This window comes from Schistocerca nitens, chromosome 4 (genome assembly GCF_023898315.1).
Source record: "Schistocerca nitens isolate TAMUIC-IGC-003100 chromosome 4, iqSchNite1.1, whole genome shotgun sequence".
NCBI lineage: Eukaryota > Metazoa > Arthropoda > Insecta > Orthoptera > Acrididae > Schistocerca > Schistocerca nitens.
Window position 1 is genome coordinate 527,545,188 of NC_064617.1, and position 17,186 is coordinate 527,562,373.

Below are 17,186 nucleotides of genomic sequence, written 5' to 3' on the forward strand. Positions count from 1 at the left end.
GGCATCGTCTTCCCTTCCTCAATGTATATGAAGAAACTTGACCGCTAGTCTTTCCATCTTATTTTTGTTCTACCCATAGGTTTCGTCCTTTGCGTCTTGATCCCTCATCACGTCCATAGACGTGACTGGCCCATCTTAGCCTCCTCATCTTGGCTTCCGCAACAAGATTTGGTTCATTATATGTTTCTTTGAGCTCCCTGTTCTTTCTTCTTCGCCATTCTCCTCCCTTAAAAATAGGTCCAAAGATCTTCCACAGGATTTTATTTTCAAAAGCCACTGTCTTTCTGTCTGTATGCTTATCTATTCTCCATAATTCCGCCCCGTATAGTAATACTGAGGTGATTATAGCTTCACATGTCCTTGCTTTGGCTCCTCTTGAAAAATATTTGAATGACGGAAATTTGTTGAATGAATATGACGCTCTGGATGCCGCTTTGATCTTCGTTTCTATTTCTTGTTTGCCATAATTTCTGTTATTACTGCTCTCAGATATTTAAACTCTTCTGCTTCTCGAAACACGTCAATCTGCATGGATTGCAGTGTTTTGTCTTGTACCTTATTTCTAAGCACATGAATTTTTTTGTCGTCATTTACCTCTAATCCAACTTCCTCCGCTTCCTTGCAAGTATTTTCAGGTCATCTAGATTTTCAGCAGTTAATGTTACATCATCTGCAAAGGGCGGTACAATCTTTTTATTTCGATGTTAATTCCTTCTTCTGCTTCGCTTGCTGCATCCAGTGCTTCTTTTATTATTATGTTGGAGTTGTGATAATCCATCCTCTTGCGTGAGTCACATTTCAATGCCAAAAGTCATGGAGTATTCTCCATCAATTTCACTATCCCTTTCGAGGCTTCCAGGGTAATATTCCTTGTTATTCCAAACTTCAAAACTATTAGGTTTGCACTACCATGGTCGCTCTTAAGATCATGACACAATCGCCATGAATTTGTTGTATTCCCAATATTTTGACATGGCTTCTTTCAGTGCAAATATATGATACGTGGTGGTTCGATTCTTTATAAAACACGCTTGTCCTCATGCTATTTGTAGTTAAAAATAAGACTGAATTTAGGATGTACTGTGCAGTTCAGAACAATAACAGAAGCAAAAATAAATTTTATATATCTCATGTAGATTTCACAACAGAGTATTTTATTCTGGTGAAAAAGGCTGTAACAGATCGCCAGAATAGTTAAGAACAAAGAAAAATTTCGTATACTATTTTTTCAAAATATTTTTCCAGCTGAACATACTGTCTTCAACCACAAAAAAGTATCCCTGAGTTGTTAAGCAGACACTGGCCCGAGACAGATTTTATCCCTGGCGTATAAGCCACCAAAGTATAGTAATTGCGATGTCAGCTTGAAATGACAACTGCAATCAACAGATGTGCATTCGACCAGTTAGTTGAGAGCAGGCAGTGATACGTCATGAACGTGCGGCCGTAGTGTGTCAGCGTTGTTATGTCACAAATCACAATGGAGCACCGAACTGAACATCTCTGAATCAAATGTCCAAGAGGTTCTTCGGAATACTTTGAAGAAGAGAACAGTGTGTGCAAAGTTTGTACCGCATACCTGGATCCCGACCAAAAACAACGCATGGACGTCTGTCGCGACTTGATTGAAATGCAAGACGCGGACAATTCCTTTTTGAGTTTTCAATACAAGTCTAACACAATACGACAAAGTGTAGAATTTCACATGTGTGTGAGTTGAACAACATTCTAAAGGAGAACTTTCCTGGGAGAGACTACCTGAAACATTAAAACACCATCTTAAATTTCTCTATTTTTTTATTAATCCCGTCACTAAATTATTTGAATTGACTGGGTATGCATCAGACCGTATACGGGAGGTTCAAGGAATATTTTCCATCCTGTAACGAAATACATGTTTACTCGTTTGCCGAAAATCAATTTGCAGAAAAGCTTACATGCCGTTATAAACGAAGAACATGCTCCACAGTCTGATCTCATTCTCTTTCTTTCTCTCCCCCGTCTCTCTCCCTCGTGTGTGCGTGTGTGTGAATTTATGGGTATGTTTGGCATAAAAATACCACTGAGTCGGTATTTTCCATGGAGACACCTTAATCCTTTCCGTTTTTCTCATAACTGTTGCATCTGTGTCAACGCCCTTGCCGCAGCGGTAAAACCGGTTCCAATCAGATTATCCAAGTTGAGCACTGTCGGACTTGGCAGCGTCTGGATGGCTAATCGTCCGGGTCTGTCGAGCGCTGTTGTAATAGGGATGCATTCAGCCCTTGTGAGGCCAATAGAGGAGCTACTGGATTGAGAAGTAGCAGTGCGCAGATCTCATGCCCTTCGGTATCCGCAGCCACTTACACCTCTCGGCAGAGCGTGAAACTGCGGTCAGTCAGTACCGTTGGGCCTTCCGAGGCCTGTTCGGACAAAGTTTGAGTTGCGTACGTCCTGCTATACGTGTAATTTATTGTTACGTTGATCACCTAAAACATAGCGATCAACTGCTCAATAGAGTGTTGTGACACAATACAGCAGTGATGCTGTGTGACATGGATTCGAGAAGTTCTTGGTAGGTTTCCGCAGATTTGTGGCTCCAGACGTCTATGCACAGGCCATGCAGTTACCATTGATAGCGTTCCAGATGATTTCCGTCAAGTTAACATAAGGCGAGTTTGGTGGCCCAGGCATCAACGTAAGTCCACTATGACGCTCCTCGGACCACTGCAACACGACTCTGGCCTTGTGATATGGGCACTTACCCCGCTGGAAGATGTCGTTACCGTCGGGGAAGGCATCAAGCATGAAGCGAAGCAGCTAGTCCGCAATAATGTCCATGCAGTCCTTCGATTACGATGCCTCGTCCCATGGAAGTCCAGGTCAATGTCTACCACAGCATAACACGCTTCCACCGGTTTGCGTTCATAGTGCGGCGCATATTCCGAGCAGCTATCTCCTGTACGACTGCGTATCTGGTATGACCAGTAACGTGGTATGCTCGCATCTCGTGGTCGTGCGGTAGCGTTCTCGCTTCCCACGCCCGGGTTCCCGGGTTCGATTCCTGGCGGGGTCAGGGATTTTCTCTGCCTCGTGATGGCTGGGTGTTGTGTGCTGTCCTTAGGTTAGTTAGGTTTAAGTAGTTCTAAGTTCTAGGGGACTTATGACCACAGCAGTTGAGTCCCATAGTGCTCAGAGCCATTTGAACCATTTTTGAACCATTAACGTAGTATAACAAGCAACGTGATTGATCGAATCAGGCGACACGTTTCCATTCATCCACGATTAAGTCTCGATGATCCTGTGCCACTCCAGTCGTAATCGACGATCTCTTTGGGTCAATACGGGAACACGTAGTGGTCGTCATGTTCAACAATATGCTTTGAAAACGTAGGAAATCACTGTTACCTGTGCTCTATCGTCAGATCCATCGTAGATCGCTGCCTATCCTCTTTTAAAGAGTGAGCAGATCTCCGAACTCTACGTTCTGTTGACGAGGCGTGGACTTAATGCATCTAGTTGCTGGCTTCATCATCCTTCATCGATTTTCCATAGATGCTCACGACAGTATCACTCGACAGCTGTTCAGCTACGCAGTTTTCAAGATGCTCGATTTGAGGCGACGTGCCATAGCAAGGTGCACCTTGTCGAAGTCAACCATGTCAGAGGATTCTCCATTTGTGGCCAGTATCGTCGATAGAATGATTCCACATTCGTCTCCGCTGAGCTTATATAAACCTGTATACTTTACTATGTCATATGGTCGCAACGCCACTATGTGGCGTTCGATCTTGCGCTGGGCTGGGGTTATAGAATACTGACTCACCAGTGTAAAATATATCTAATTTAATTCTGTCCAAATAATCGAAAACAAAATATCACTTTCTTATTTTCAGTACTGCCAAATTTTTATGGATCACAGCGTTCATTAATTAACGCAATAATGAATAAAATATAGGCTTAATTATATGGCAGTAAGCAAAACACGGGTCCGTCCTCCGGAGATGGTCATTTGGTGACACATTTTATTCAACTTAATGGCTGCTAGCAGCCAGACTACTAGCAGATGTGACGCTCGCAACTATTATTTCGCTCGTGCAACGTTCTACTATGTACACTCCTGGAAATGGAAAAAAGAACACATTGACACCGGTGTGTCAGACCCACCATACTTGCTCCGGACACTGCGAGAGGGCTGTACAAGCAATGATCACACGCACGGCACAGCGGACACACCAGGAACCGCGGTGTTGGCCGTCGAATGGCGCTAGCTGCGCAGCATTTGTGCACCGCCGCCGTCAGTGTCAGCCAGTTTGCCGTGGCATACCGAGCTCCATCGCAGTCTTTAACACTGGTAGCATGCCGCGACAGCGTGGACGTGAACCGTATGTGCAGTTGACGGACTTTGAGCGAGGGCGTATAGTGGGCATGCGGGAGGCCGGGTGGACGTACCGCCGAATTGCTCAACACGTGGGGCGTGAGGTCTCCACAGTACATCGATGTTGTCGCCAGTGGTCGGCGGAAGGTGCACGTGCCCGTCGACCTGGGACCGGACCGCAGCGACGCACGGATGCACGCCAAGACCGTAGGATCCTACGCAGTGCCGTAGGGAACCGCACCGCCACTTCCCAGCAAATTAGGGACACTGTTGCTCCTGGGGTATCGGCGAGGACCATTCGCAACCGTCTCCATGAAGCTGGGCTACGGTCCCGCACACCGTTAGGCCGTCTTCCGCTCACGCCCCAACATCGTGCAGCCCGCCTCCAGTGGTGTCGCGACAGGCGTCAATGGAGGGACGAATGGAGACGTATCGTCTTCAGCGATGAGAGTCGCTTCTGCCTTGGTGCCAATGATGGTCGTATGCGTGTTTGGCGCCGTGCAGGTGAGCGCCACAATCAGGACTGCATACGACCGAGGCACACAGGGCCAACACACGGCATCATGGTGTGGGGAGCGATCTCCTACACTGGCCGTACACCACTGGTGATCGTCGAGGGGACACTGAATAGTGCATAATACATCCAAACCGTCATCGAACCCATCGTTCTACCATTCCTAGAACGGCAAGGGAATTTGCTGTTCCAACAGGACAATGCACGTCCGCATGTATCCCGTGCCACCCAACGTGCTCTAGAAGGTGTAAGTCAACTACCCTGGCCAGCAAGATCTCCGGATCTGTCCCCCATTGAGCATGTTTGGGACTGGATGAAGCGTCGTCTCACGCGGTCTGCACGTCCAGCACGAACGCTGGTCCATCTGAGGCGCCAGGTGGAAATGGCATGGCAAGCCGTTCCACAGGACTACATCCAGCATCTCTACGATCGTCTCCATGGGAGAATAGCAGCCTGCATTGCTGCGAAAGGTGGATATACACTGTACTAGTGCCGACATTGTGCATGCTCTGTTGCCTGTGTCTATGTGCCTGTGGTTCTGTCAGTGTGATCATGTGATGTATCTGACCCCAGGAATGTGTCAATAAAGTTTCCCCTTCCTGGGACAATGAATTCACGGTGTTCTTATTTCAATTTCCAGGAGTGTATATGAAGCAAATCACTCAGGCTGCGTTCCATTTGACTCGTTACAATTTACTTTCCTGCCCGTCAGTACTGCAGACATTTATGAATAACAGGATGCATTGGCACGAGAATGTAAGTTATAAAATGCAGATTTAATAATACGAGACTAAACAAAATACTACATTAAGTCGTTGTACCCCGTGTATGTAGAATAAGTGGATAGTTTCCATTGGAGGAAATCTAAAAGAAAATTTCTTTTTGTACGAAGGGCTTGGAGTCGATGAAGTAATGTCAGTACCAGTTAATGAGAATGGTGATCAGCTTATTAACTGGAAACACTACCGTTTTACATAATTGAACGCACATGCTAAAGCGGGAGTCGACCGTGCTACCTGCGCCTCATAAATCAACAACACTACCACTAGACTTCGGCGGTCTGCAGGGTTACTAGAGAGATGGTTATGCCAGGAGGTGAAATTGTTAGGATTTAGTTTGAGAATTCGTTGGGATAAATTTAAGGTCGGATGGACTGCAAGGAAAGCCGGATTCGTCAGCATACTGGACTAGCCATACAGGGATAGGTCTCGGGACGTCGGCTGTGCGTAGGAGATAAAACAATTTCTTTTGTTCATTTATGGTTCAAATGGCTCTGAGCACTATGGAACTTAACATCTGAGCACTATGGGACTTAACATCTGAGGTCATCAGTCCCCTAGAACTTAGAACTACTTAAATCTAACTAAGGACATCACACACATCCATGCCTGAGGCAGGATTCGAACCTGCGACCGTAGCGGTCGCATGGTTCCAGACTGAAGCGCCTAGAAACGATCGCCACATTGGCCGGCTGTTGATTTATTTTTGGCTTTGAGAGGCAAAGACCATACAGCCTACAGTAGTTATAAAAGTACCATGTTAACATAATTTAATTTTCAACACTTGAACAACAAAAGAGTTCAGCATACAAACGTAAGTTCTTAAGATAAAGTAAAAACAATAAAAGACGGAGACCATACATCCAGCAGTAGTTAAAACAGTACCATGTTAACATCAGCGCCATTTTCACAAAAGAATAATAGTAAGAGTTCGAAGTACAAAGACAAGTTCGTAATGTAAATTAAAGAAACAAACTTACTACCCAGGTTTCGAACCGGGCCGGTTCCCGTAGAGGAATGACATGCACAATAGTTCATAATTTAAAGCTGGAAACGCCGTGATTTACAAAGGTAAGTTCTTAATGCAAAGTAGAACCACAAAGAGACGTCCCAGGTTTCGAATCTGGATGATTCCATGAGAGGACAAGATCCACACAACTTATAGGTCAAAGCTGGATGCCGGCGTCTTTTCAATAGCTCACGGGCTAATAATATTTATTTGTATCGAACTGGTGAAGTAAAGCTGTTAGACTTGCAGATGGGGGGTAGCACCTCGAAAACAATTTCTTGTATAGGACCACGACATATGAAGTGGTTCAAATCCGTCACCGTCGTTGTGTCCTGATCTCAGTGTCCAGAAGCGATGGTTTTCAAACGGTGTAGGTTGGCGGGGTAAAAACAGCATCCCAGCCTCATGCTGATGAGACGTCACACGACGTCTACTATGCCGCACCGAGATAAAACCATTGTCGATGAGAGACGTTCGGTTGCAGGGCTGGCAGGTGGCCGCTCTTATCGTGCTGGGATACGTGCCCTTCACAGTTCCAGTTGCGATAGCAGCTTTCATGAGCGTCGAGTTGAAATCTATTTAAGGGATCGGTGTTGGGTGAAACGGTCCTTCCGTAGTATCCTCTCTTAGCGAGGCGACTAACAGTTGCTTTATGCACAATGCAATGATGATCTTTTATCTAAAGTAAGCGTAAGTCAGTGCCCAATGTCCGCGAGTCTGTTATGACCTCTAATTTGTTGGACTGTTTATCAAACGCCGTATGTTGTAGTTTCTGCAAGACACTTTGGGAGACCGTGAGGATCAATACGAGCCGCGTACCACTATAAATAGCTCTCTGATGGTCTTATAAAAGAAACTGTGATCAAGACTAAATATTGGAGCACGCTTGCAGATGGATGTATAATTTGGAAGTACATGTTGTTGTGTTGTTCTTATACACTGAAGAGCCAAAGAAACTGGTACACGTGTCTAATATCCGTGTAGGGCCCCCGCAACCTCGCAGAAGTGCCGCAACACGACGTGACATGGACTAGACTAATGTCTGAAGTTGTGCTGGAGGGAATTAGACCATGATTCCTGCAAGGCTGTCCATAAATCCGTAAGAGTATGAGGTGTTGGAAATCCCTTCTGAACAGCACGTTGCAAGGCATCCCAGATATGCTCAATAATGTTCATGCCTGAGGAGTTTGGTGGCCAGCGGAAGTGTTTAAACTCAGAAGTGTGTTCCTGGAGCCACTATGTAGCAATACTGGAAGCGTCGGGTGTCGCATTGTCCTGCTGGAATTGCCGAAGTCCGTCGGAATGCAAAATGGACATGAATGGGTCCAGGGGATCACATAGGATGCTTAAGTACGTGTCACGTGTCTGAGTCGTATCAAGAAGTATCAGGGGTGCCATATCACTCCAGCTGCACATGCCCCACACCATTTCAGTCTCTACAAGCCTGAACCGTCCCCTGCTGACATCCAAGGTCCATGGGTTCATGAGGTTTTCTCCATACCAGTACGCATTCATCCGCTCGATATAATTTGAAACGAGACTCGTCCGACCAGGCAACATGTTTCTAGTCATCAACAGTCCAATGTCGGTGTTGACGAACCCAGGCGAGGCGTAAAGCTTCTTGTCGTGCAGTCATCAAGGGCACATGAGTGGGCCTTCGGCTCCGCAAGCCCATATCGATGATGTTTCGTTGAATGGTTCGCACGCTGACACTTATTGATGGGGCAGCACTGAAATGTGCAGCAATTTGCGGAAGAGTTGCACTTCTGTCACGTTGAACGATTCTCTTCAGTTGTCGTTGGTCCTGTTCTTGCAGGATCTTTTGCCGGCAGCAGCGATGTCAGAGATTTGATGTTTTACCGGATGCCTGATATTGACGGTACACTCGTGAAATGATCGTACGGGGAAATCCGCACTGCATCGCTACTTCGGAGATGTTGCGTCCCATCACTCCTGCGCCGACTATAACACTACGCTCAAACTCAGTTAAGTCTTGATAATTTGCCACTATAGCAACAGTAACCAATCTAACAAGTGCGCCAGACATTTTTTGTCTTATATAGACGTTATATTTGAATATGCATGCCTATGCCAGTTTCTTTGGCACTTCAGTGTATAAGATGGACGGTTAGTCAGAAAGGAAGCAATTAGGTGAATGTAACTGACTGGAAGCGCATGCCAGTGGAGTTTCAACAAGTGATCAGAAGGCCAACACGGTTGTAGGCGTTTCCTAAGTGAACGAGTCAAGGGCCTACTATGTCTTATTGGCCTTCATCGGTAAAACATGGTGTTCACGCCAGATTTCGGAATGATGCTTGGTTTGAGTTACGAAACACACCCCGGTATCTAGAAACGGTTTGTAACGTACGTAATCGAACAAATTTATTTGGCCTTCATAACATCAGAGCAGCCTTCTTTTGATTAAGTAACGTGCCCCGCTACGCAGCCCACCAATTGGTGGTGTAGCAGACGAGGAAAACTGCAGCAGACGAAAGTGACCTGCCTTGCCCTTATTTCGGCAGCAAACCACGCCCGCTTGCGTGTTTGTCGGAGAACCTGGTCCGCAGAGAAAGCTAACGTCCGGGCACCTGCTACACGTAAAGCACGCAGCGCTCCACTCTGCCGTCGCCACTGTCGTGATGTCACCGGCCGGAGGCTCTTCTTTGTTCACACTTTTCGTGTGGGCTGGAGCCTACATAAGCACTGGCTTCTCTCTGACTGATGTTAAGTCCGGAAGCAGAAAGTTAACTCCTCGAATCTCTAGTGATCTTTGTCTCAACTGGAGCTACCGTTCTTGGATTGTGTCAGCGGAAGTTCCTCGTACTTGGTTTCTTACCTAACAAGAAGATGGCGGCCACGATATATCAGAAGAACACAAAAGCAAATACTTCTCGATTCCAACAAGAGCGTATTACATCGAATGTTTTAGGTTTTTGGATAAGCACAAGATCAATTGCTTCAAAACTAGTTTAAGAAACGATGACAGTTCTGCTACATTATTACAAGTCTTGTGTGACCCAGGCATGGAATGTCTGACCACATAACCGCTTATGCTTCACTTTATCCTTTACTCGTACATTTTGTTATGCAAAATAACGGCACGAGATATAGGACTAATTTATAAATTAGACAATGTATTAGCCAAACTCTTGAGTACGTGTAATTCGTAAAATCTCGTTTCGTAAGAAATGCAGACGCCTCTTCATCAAAGTAAGGAGGAGGAGGAGATTAGTGTTTAACGTCAACGAGGTTATTAGAGACGGAGCACAAGGTCGGACTAGGGAACGGAATCAGGGGAGGGAAATGGGCCGTACCCTTTGAAATGAACCATCCCGGGCATTTGTCTGAAGTGATTTAGGGAAATCGCTGAAAACCTAAATCTGGATGGCCGGATGCAGGTGTTCATTGTCGTGCTCCCAAATGCTAGTAAAGTGTGCGATCAAAGTAAGCATTGTTTGCTTTGGCATGCAAATGCTGATAATAAAAATTGAAATTAAGAAAATACTCAATAAGCGCAAATAATATTAAAATGTGCGAGGGCACGTACTTGAAATTCTAAAGCTAAATACAGTTTCACATACTTGGCATCTGACGTGATACTTTGCCTACCAGCATTTATACTGCCGTTTAAAGTCTTCGAGACACGTGCTGAAAATACGACAAAGCGTTTCTCTCAACAGTGCAGCAAAAGTCGACTTTTCAGGAAGATTACCTACAATTCTGATTTGTACATGTGGCCTATTTTGACAGCAGGGACATGTACGAGAAGACGTACAACAAATTTTGACAACAATATTGCAAATGTTTGTGACTTTCCTGCAGATATACATTGTATACATGAAAAACACGAAATGTTGCGGAAGGAAAAAAATTTTCTATTACAATTTTCAGGAATAAAATCTCGTAGCTTATGTGAAGAAAGATATGGTGCGCAAAACTTAAGGGCGACAGTAACTTTCGCCTCAGTGTCACTGCCACGAAATATTGCTCGATGGAAGTTGGGCCACACATAGAAAGACCTGCAGTAGCATAGTGCAGAAGGTAAACGAAGGAAATACGCAATGAAACAAACAGAAGTGACACTTTCTTTCAAGTACGTTAGTTACACTGAAGTCACCGCGATTTGTTTGGTCCTCTGGACATAACAAAAGACGGAACATGGTTCTTAACAGGGTGTGTAATCACCACGATTGGCGATGCACGCTGAAAATATTGCCGGCCACAAGGTTGTTACGAAGTTGTTGTGGCAGGGCGAATCATTCCTCCACCAGCGCTAGTGACAACTGCTGAATGCTCGATGGTGCATGTGGTCGTACTGCAATGAGTCTCTACAATGCATCACACACGTATCCGATAGGATTGAATTCGGGGGAATGATCAGGCCAGTCCATTCACCCAGTATTTTCTTGTTCCAAGAGCTCCTCTACCTGCTCAGTTTGATGCGGTCGCGTGTTGTCATCCATAAAAACGAAGTCATGGCGGAACGCACGTGGGGAAGGGGCACAGTATCACAGTGGCGATTACCGGTGACAGGATCGCGTTCAGAGGCACTGTGGCCAGTACGCCCTTGCAATATTATGCCTCCTCCCACCTAAACCACCAAAACGATCGTGTTAGATAATGTTCCTGGGAGAATTACGTGTCGCCACCTGTGTGAGAGCACATCCAGATTCACTGCTCAGACTGAATCTTCTCTCACCCGAGAAGCGACCACACTCCTCACTTATCCGGTCCCTATGCTCTTGGCCTTCACTGCAAACGGTGCCACTGATGTGTAAGGTGTCAACGGAACACAGCGCACTGGTCACCGTGCAAAGAGACACAGCCATGTAGTCGCCGTGTCACTGTGCAGCGTGATTTGCAGTCCTGTTAAATGTGGTTATAACTGTATGACAAGGGTTCCTTCTTTGTTGTTGCACAATACAGTTGTAATCTGCTGATGTAGTTGACCGTGGTCTGCCACCTCCTCTCCTCAGGGCAGCAGTGCCTGAGGTTCGCAACGCTGGCCATGCACGTGAAACAATGCTGTGAGCAATACCAAACTTCTGAGCTGCACTCGTCACACTTCCTCCTTCTTCCAGTTTCCCGATGATTCTTCCTCGTGTGAAGTCATCCGAATGTTGCCACCGAGCCATGTTGTAATGAAGAACACTACCACAGTGCATCCTAGCTGCTCGCTGACTGATACACATTATCTTTTCCCGTTCCTTCAACTGTCTCGTGTTGCCGAGCCAGCCCCATTTGGCACTATAGCCAAACTGACGTCACGCAAAGTGACGTGCAACATACTGTGCGGCAGTGGGAGACCTCTGGCAATATGCTCCTGCACTTTCAATCGTTTCCACCGAATAGTTAATATGATATGTTCTTTTATCCATCTCATCCTTATGTTTCTCAAAACAGTGTAACTATTCTGGTTACATTGGCGTCTTCTAATGCAAATGGAAATACCGTGTGGCTAGGGCCTCTCGTCGGGTAGACCGTTCGCCTGGTGCAAGTCTTTCGAGTTGACGCCACTTCGGCGACTTGCGTGTCGATGGGGATGAAACGCCGATGATAAGGATAACACAACACCCAGTCCCTGAGCGGAGAAAATCTCCGACCCAGCCGGGAATCGAACCCGGGCCGTTTGGTATGACATTCCGCCGCGCTGACCACTCAGCTACCAGAGGCGGAAGGCATCTTCTAATGAGGTATTGCAATATTGTGGTCAGATAGTTCACTCCTTCAGACGCTGTTACAGTATATTCCATGAGGCTCTTAACAACAAGTAAGTAAACAATTCCTTATGACGTATCGACTGATGATGAATTTTCCATAACTACAATATGGCAGATTACACAGACGAAAGGAATCTGCAGGAAGCCTGCAGTTCAATGTACATAGAGTTGCACATGGAGGTGATGTAGAGGTCATTACACACCTGTTACTTTCTCTCCAGCGGAAGATAATATTCGCGCTTATTTCGCGGGAATGTTACTTCTCATAAATGAATTGTGCGCTTTGGTCACTTGAGCTCGCCTCGAGGAGTTTACCAGGTATTCGGTTGTGTTTAAATGTGGAAATTACGGAGCGTCTCGTCAAAGAAGTTGGCGCAAAGACAAAATGCCGAGTTCAGAGTATGGAGGAGTCCTATTTAAATTTCGATCCCGACATTCTTGCTTGACTTTTCCGTGGTTTCTCCGAGCCTAATAAGGGGTTTGCGATGCTTCCTCCGCTAACGAGCTCGCTAACGACAGGATAAAACGAAAAGCTGAAAGCTGCAGGCTGCGGTTACAGCGGCACCGACATCGGTGGATCCCGTCAACGAATAACATCGGCTGAAGAAGGACGATCTTTTCATATTAGTGCGCCAATTCGTGCGCGGTGACAATGCAGCCGATCTCATAGTCCCGACGCACAGACTACGGAGGGAAATTCAAATCAGTTTGTTTTCCTTCGGCCGACTCGGCCAACTTCTTCACACACGAAACATAAACAGTCAGAAGCCGGTAAGTTGACTCCAAGAAAGAAGGATTTTGCGGTACTTTGATCATGAAAAATGACAGAGTAGGGATATAACTTGGAACCTATGGACTGATCTCACAACTGCTATAGCAACAACAAGTAGGTTGAATCTCTGTCGGAAATTTTAGGCATAAACTATAATCTCAAAAAAAAAAAATCTGTTCAAGTGAGAATGGTGGGGTATCTTATGCATAAGGCTACAGTAATGAATCTCTTTTGAGTTGCTGCACTTGGGCGTTAGCTATCTAGGATTTACACTCCTGGAAATTGAAATAAGAACACCGTGAATTCATTGTCCCAGGAAGGGGAAACTTTATTGACACATTCCTGGGGTCAGATACATCACATGATCACACTGACAGAACCACAGGCACACAGACACAGGCAACAGAGCATGCACAATGTCGGCACTAGTACAGTGTATATCCACCTTTCGCAGCAATGCAGGCTGCTATTCTCCCATGGAGACGATCGTAGAGATGCTGGATGTAGTCCTGTGGAACGGCTTGCCATGCCATTTCCACCTGGCGCCTCAGTTGGACCAGCGTTCGTGCTGGACGTGCAGACCGCGTGAGACGACGCTTCATCCAGTCCCAAACATGCTCAATGGGGGACAGATCCGGAGATCTTGCTGGCCAGGGTAGTTGACTTACACCTTCTAGAGCACGTTGGGTGGCACGGGATACATGCGGACGTGCATTGTCCTGTTGGAACAGCAAGTTCCCTTGCCGGTCTAGGAATGGTAGAACGATGGGTTCGATGACGGTTTGGATGTACCGTGCACTATTCAGTGTCCCCTCGACGATCACCAGTGGTGTGCGGCCAGTGTAGGAGATCGCTCCCCACACCATGATGCCGGGTGTTGGCCCTGTGTGCCTTGGTCGTATGCAGTCCTGATTGTGGCGCTCACCTGCACGGCGCCAAACACGCATACGACCATCATTGGCACCAAGGCAGAAGCGACTCTCATCGCTGAAGACGACACGTCTCCATTCGTCCCTCCATTGACGCCTGTCGCGACACCACTGGAGGCGGGCTGCACGATGTTGGGGCGTGAGCGGAAGACGGCCTAACGGTGTGCGGGACCGTAGCCCAGCTTCATGGAGACGGTTGCGAATGGTCCTCGCCGATACCCCAGGAGCAACAGTGTCCCTAATTTGCTGGGAAGTGGCGGTGCGGTTCCCTACGGCACTGCGTAGGATCCTACGGTCTTGGCGTGCATCCGTGCGTCGCTGCGGTCCGGTCCCAGGTCGACGGACACGTGCACCTTCCGCCGACCACTGGCGACAACATCGATGTACTGTGGAGACCTCACGCCCCACGTGTTGAGCAATTCGGCGGTACGTCCACCCGGCCTCCCGCATGCCCACTATACGCCCTCGCTCAAAGTCCGTCAACTGCACATACGGTTCACGTCCACGCTGTCGCGGCATGCTACCAGTGTTAAAGACTGCGATGGAGCTCCGTATGCCACGGCAAACTGGCTGACACTGACGGCGGCGGTGCACAAATGCTGCGCAGCTAGCGCCATTCGACGGCCAACACCGCGGTTCCTGGTGTGTCCGCTGTGCCGTGCGTGTGATCATTGCTTGTACAGCCCTCTCGCAGTGTCCGGAGCAAGTATGGTGGGTCTGACACACCGGTGTCAATGTGTTCTTTTTTCCATTTCCAGGAGTGTATTTGCACTCCTTACTAGCGTTTTTATGCTGGTTGGGTAATGATTCTGTTATATGAAGTGGTTTTCAAATGAGGTTATTGGTTTCAGCTTTTCAGTGCTTTAGGTGTACAGAGAATCTTATTCGAAAGTTAACGTTCGTCTTTCGTACTTATGCTGTTAAGTTTGATTGCTTTTATTTTACAATTTGGCAATCAACAGGTTATCTGTAGGTAAATGGTATATAATTTTGGTACATTACTTCTAATTTTACAGGTAACAATTAAATTGGTTGCATTATTATATAGCTACACTTTTACATACGTCTGATTTGTTTCGACAACCATGCGATATCGGTTATTGTGTCATTTGCTTGTTAGTTACATTCTGTTGTTGTCACTATAGTAATAATACTTGGTTATCAGTACATATGACCTACTACTTTATATTGTTGTCAGATTATATTCTTTTCATTGGTATTTTGGGGACTGCTTCTTGGACAGATAATTCAGAGGTATTATATGGTTACAGGCAGTATTATTTATCATTGCTGTTGTGTAGGTGCATGTTCAGCATGTCCATATGGCATAGCTGGATGCTGTCATTGTAATCTATTTTCGTAGAGGTATTTCGGTACAGGCTATTTCTTATGGGCATGCAAAGATCAATACCTGCATAACAGTTCACTAGTTGCATTTGTGAAGCATTTTCTAATGACCGCCAGGAAGATATTTTGTGGTTTCATTATTATAGAGGTAAATGTGATTTTCATTTGGGTTTTATGGCTAAATATTTGACGTACCTCCACAGCACCATGTAACCAGGAAGTGTAAGTCAGTAATTTTCTTTTTTTTTTTTTTACTTTTGCTTTATACCTATATTTTAACCCGTATATAACGTTAACTATTTTAGATGTTAATCATTGACCCTTCTGGAGATAAAGTTTTCAAACACGTCGAAACCTAGGTGGAGAGGTTTTAAGTAAACATTGTGCTATTTCAGATGATTTGGCCGTTTATCACCTTTTTATATACGAAGAGTACATTACATTTGATGTCTCTACCCATCTTCAAGATTCTAAACTTATGTGAAATAAAATGTTTTTACAGTACAGCAGCAATTTCATTTTGATTTACTTCAATGAAAAAGTACTGATACCGGTTTCGAGTTTACACATTCGTCGTCACACAGCTCGCATACTTTTATGAAAACGCTGTCGATGTGACAATGCACAGCGGATGAGCGCCTCCCAAAGAATTTAGCACCCCTGTCGAAGCTGTACCCTTTCGAGAGTGTTTTTTCTTGCAGTGAAAGAAAGGCGCTGTAGCACTGACAACAAGGCAGCCATCCGCAAGTGAATGACGGCCGAGTGTTCGCTGTGCAGGTACGGAGACGGGCAAGCTGGTGGAGCGGTTCGCGTGGCGGCAGCTCGACTTCGCCTACCCTGACGCGCAGTCGCGCCAGAACGCGCTGCGCACCGGCGACTTCATCCCAGAGAACAACCTGCCCGTCGGCATCGAGGTCTGGGGCGACAAACTCTTCGTCACGGTGCCGCGTTGGAGGCAGGGTGAGTCGCAGCGACAGCCAGCTGGAAAAAAAAAAATAGCAATTAATTTCTAAAATCCGGACGTGACAGAAGTAGGAGTTACAGATCGCCGAGGGTTTACAAAAACATAACTTTTTTGGCATGAGTTGGACGAGCCATGTATGTTAGCGCAGCTTATAGGCAGCGGATGAGAATAACAATCTGAGGTTAGCATGATGAAGTCCCTATGCGAGAAATCTCTTTGATTTTCAACTTTTACATGTGGAAGGAGTATATAGAGGGTCTATACAAGGGCGATGTTCTTGAGGACAATATTATAGAAATGGGAGAGAATGTAGATGAAGATGAAATAGGAGATACGATACTGCGTGAAGAGTTTGACAGAGCACTGAAAGACCTAAGTCGAAACAAGGCCCCAGGAGTAGACAACATTCCATTAGAACTACTGACAGACTTGGGAGAGCCAGTCCTAACAAAACTCTACCATGTGGTGAGCAAAATGTATGAGACACGCGAAATACCCTCAGACTTCAAGTATAATATAATAATTCCAATCCCAAAGAAAGCAGGTGTTCGCAGATGTGAAAATTACCGAACTATCAGTTTAATAAGCCACGGCTGCAAAATACTAACACGAATTCTTTACAGACGAATGGAAAAACTGGTAGAAGCCGACCTCGGGGAAGATCAGTTTGGATTCCGTAGAAATGTTGGAACACATGAGGCAATACTGACCCTACGACTTATTTTAGAAAATAGATTAAGAAAAGGCAAACCTACGTTTCTAGCATTTGTAGACTTAGAGACAGCTTTTGACAGC

At 46.0% G+C, this 17,186-nt stretch overlaps 1 protein-coding gene across 1 annotated transcript in view; it reads left to right on the forward strand.

Annotated features, from left to right (window-relative positions):
- The window catches only part of LOC126251711 (protein yellow-like), a 119,411-nt gene that overhangs the window by 13,287 nt on the left and 88,938 nt on the right, over nt 1–17,186 (forward strand). Inside the window, exon 2 of the mRNA XM_049952305.1 lies at nt 16,205–16,387. Coding sequence (XP_049808262.1) covers nt 16,205–16,387 — 183 coding nt within the window. The remainder of the gene's footprint in view (nt 1–16,204; nt 16,388–17,186) is intronic.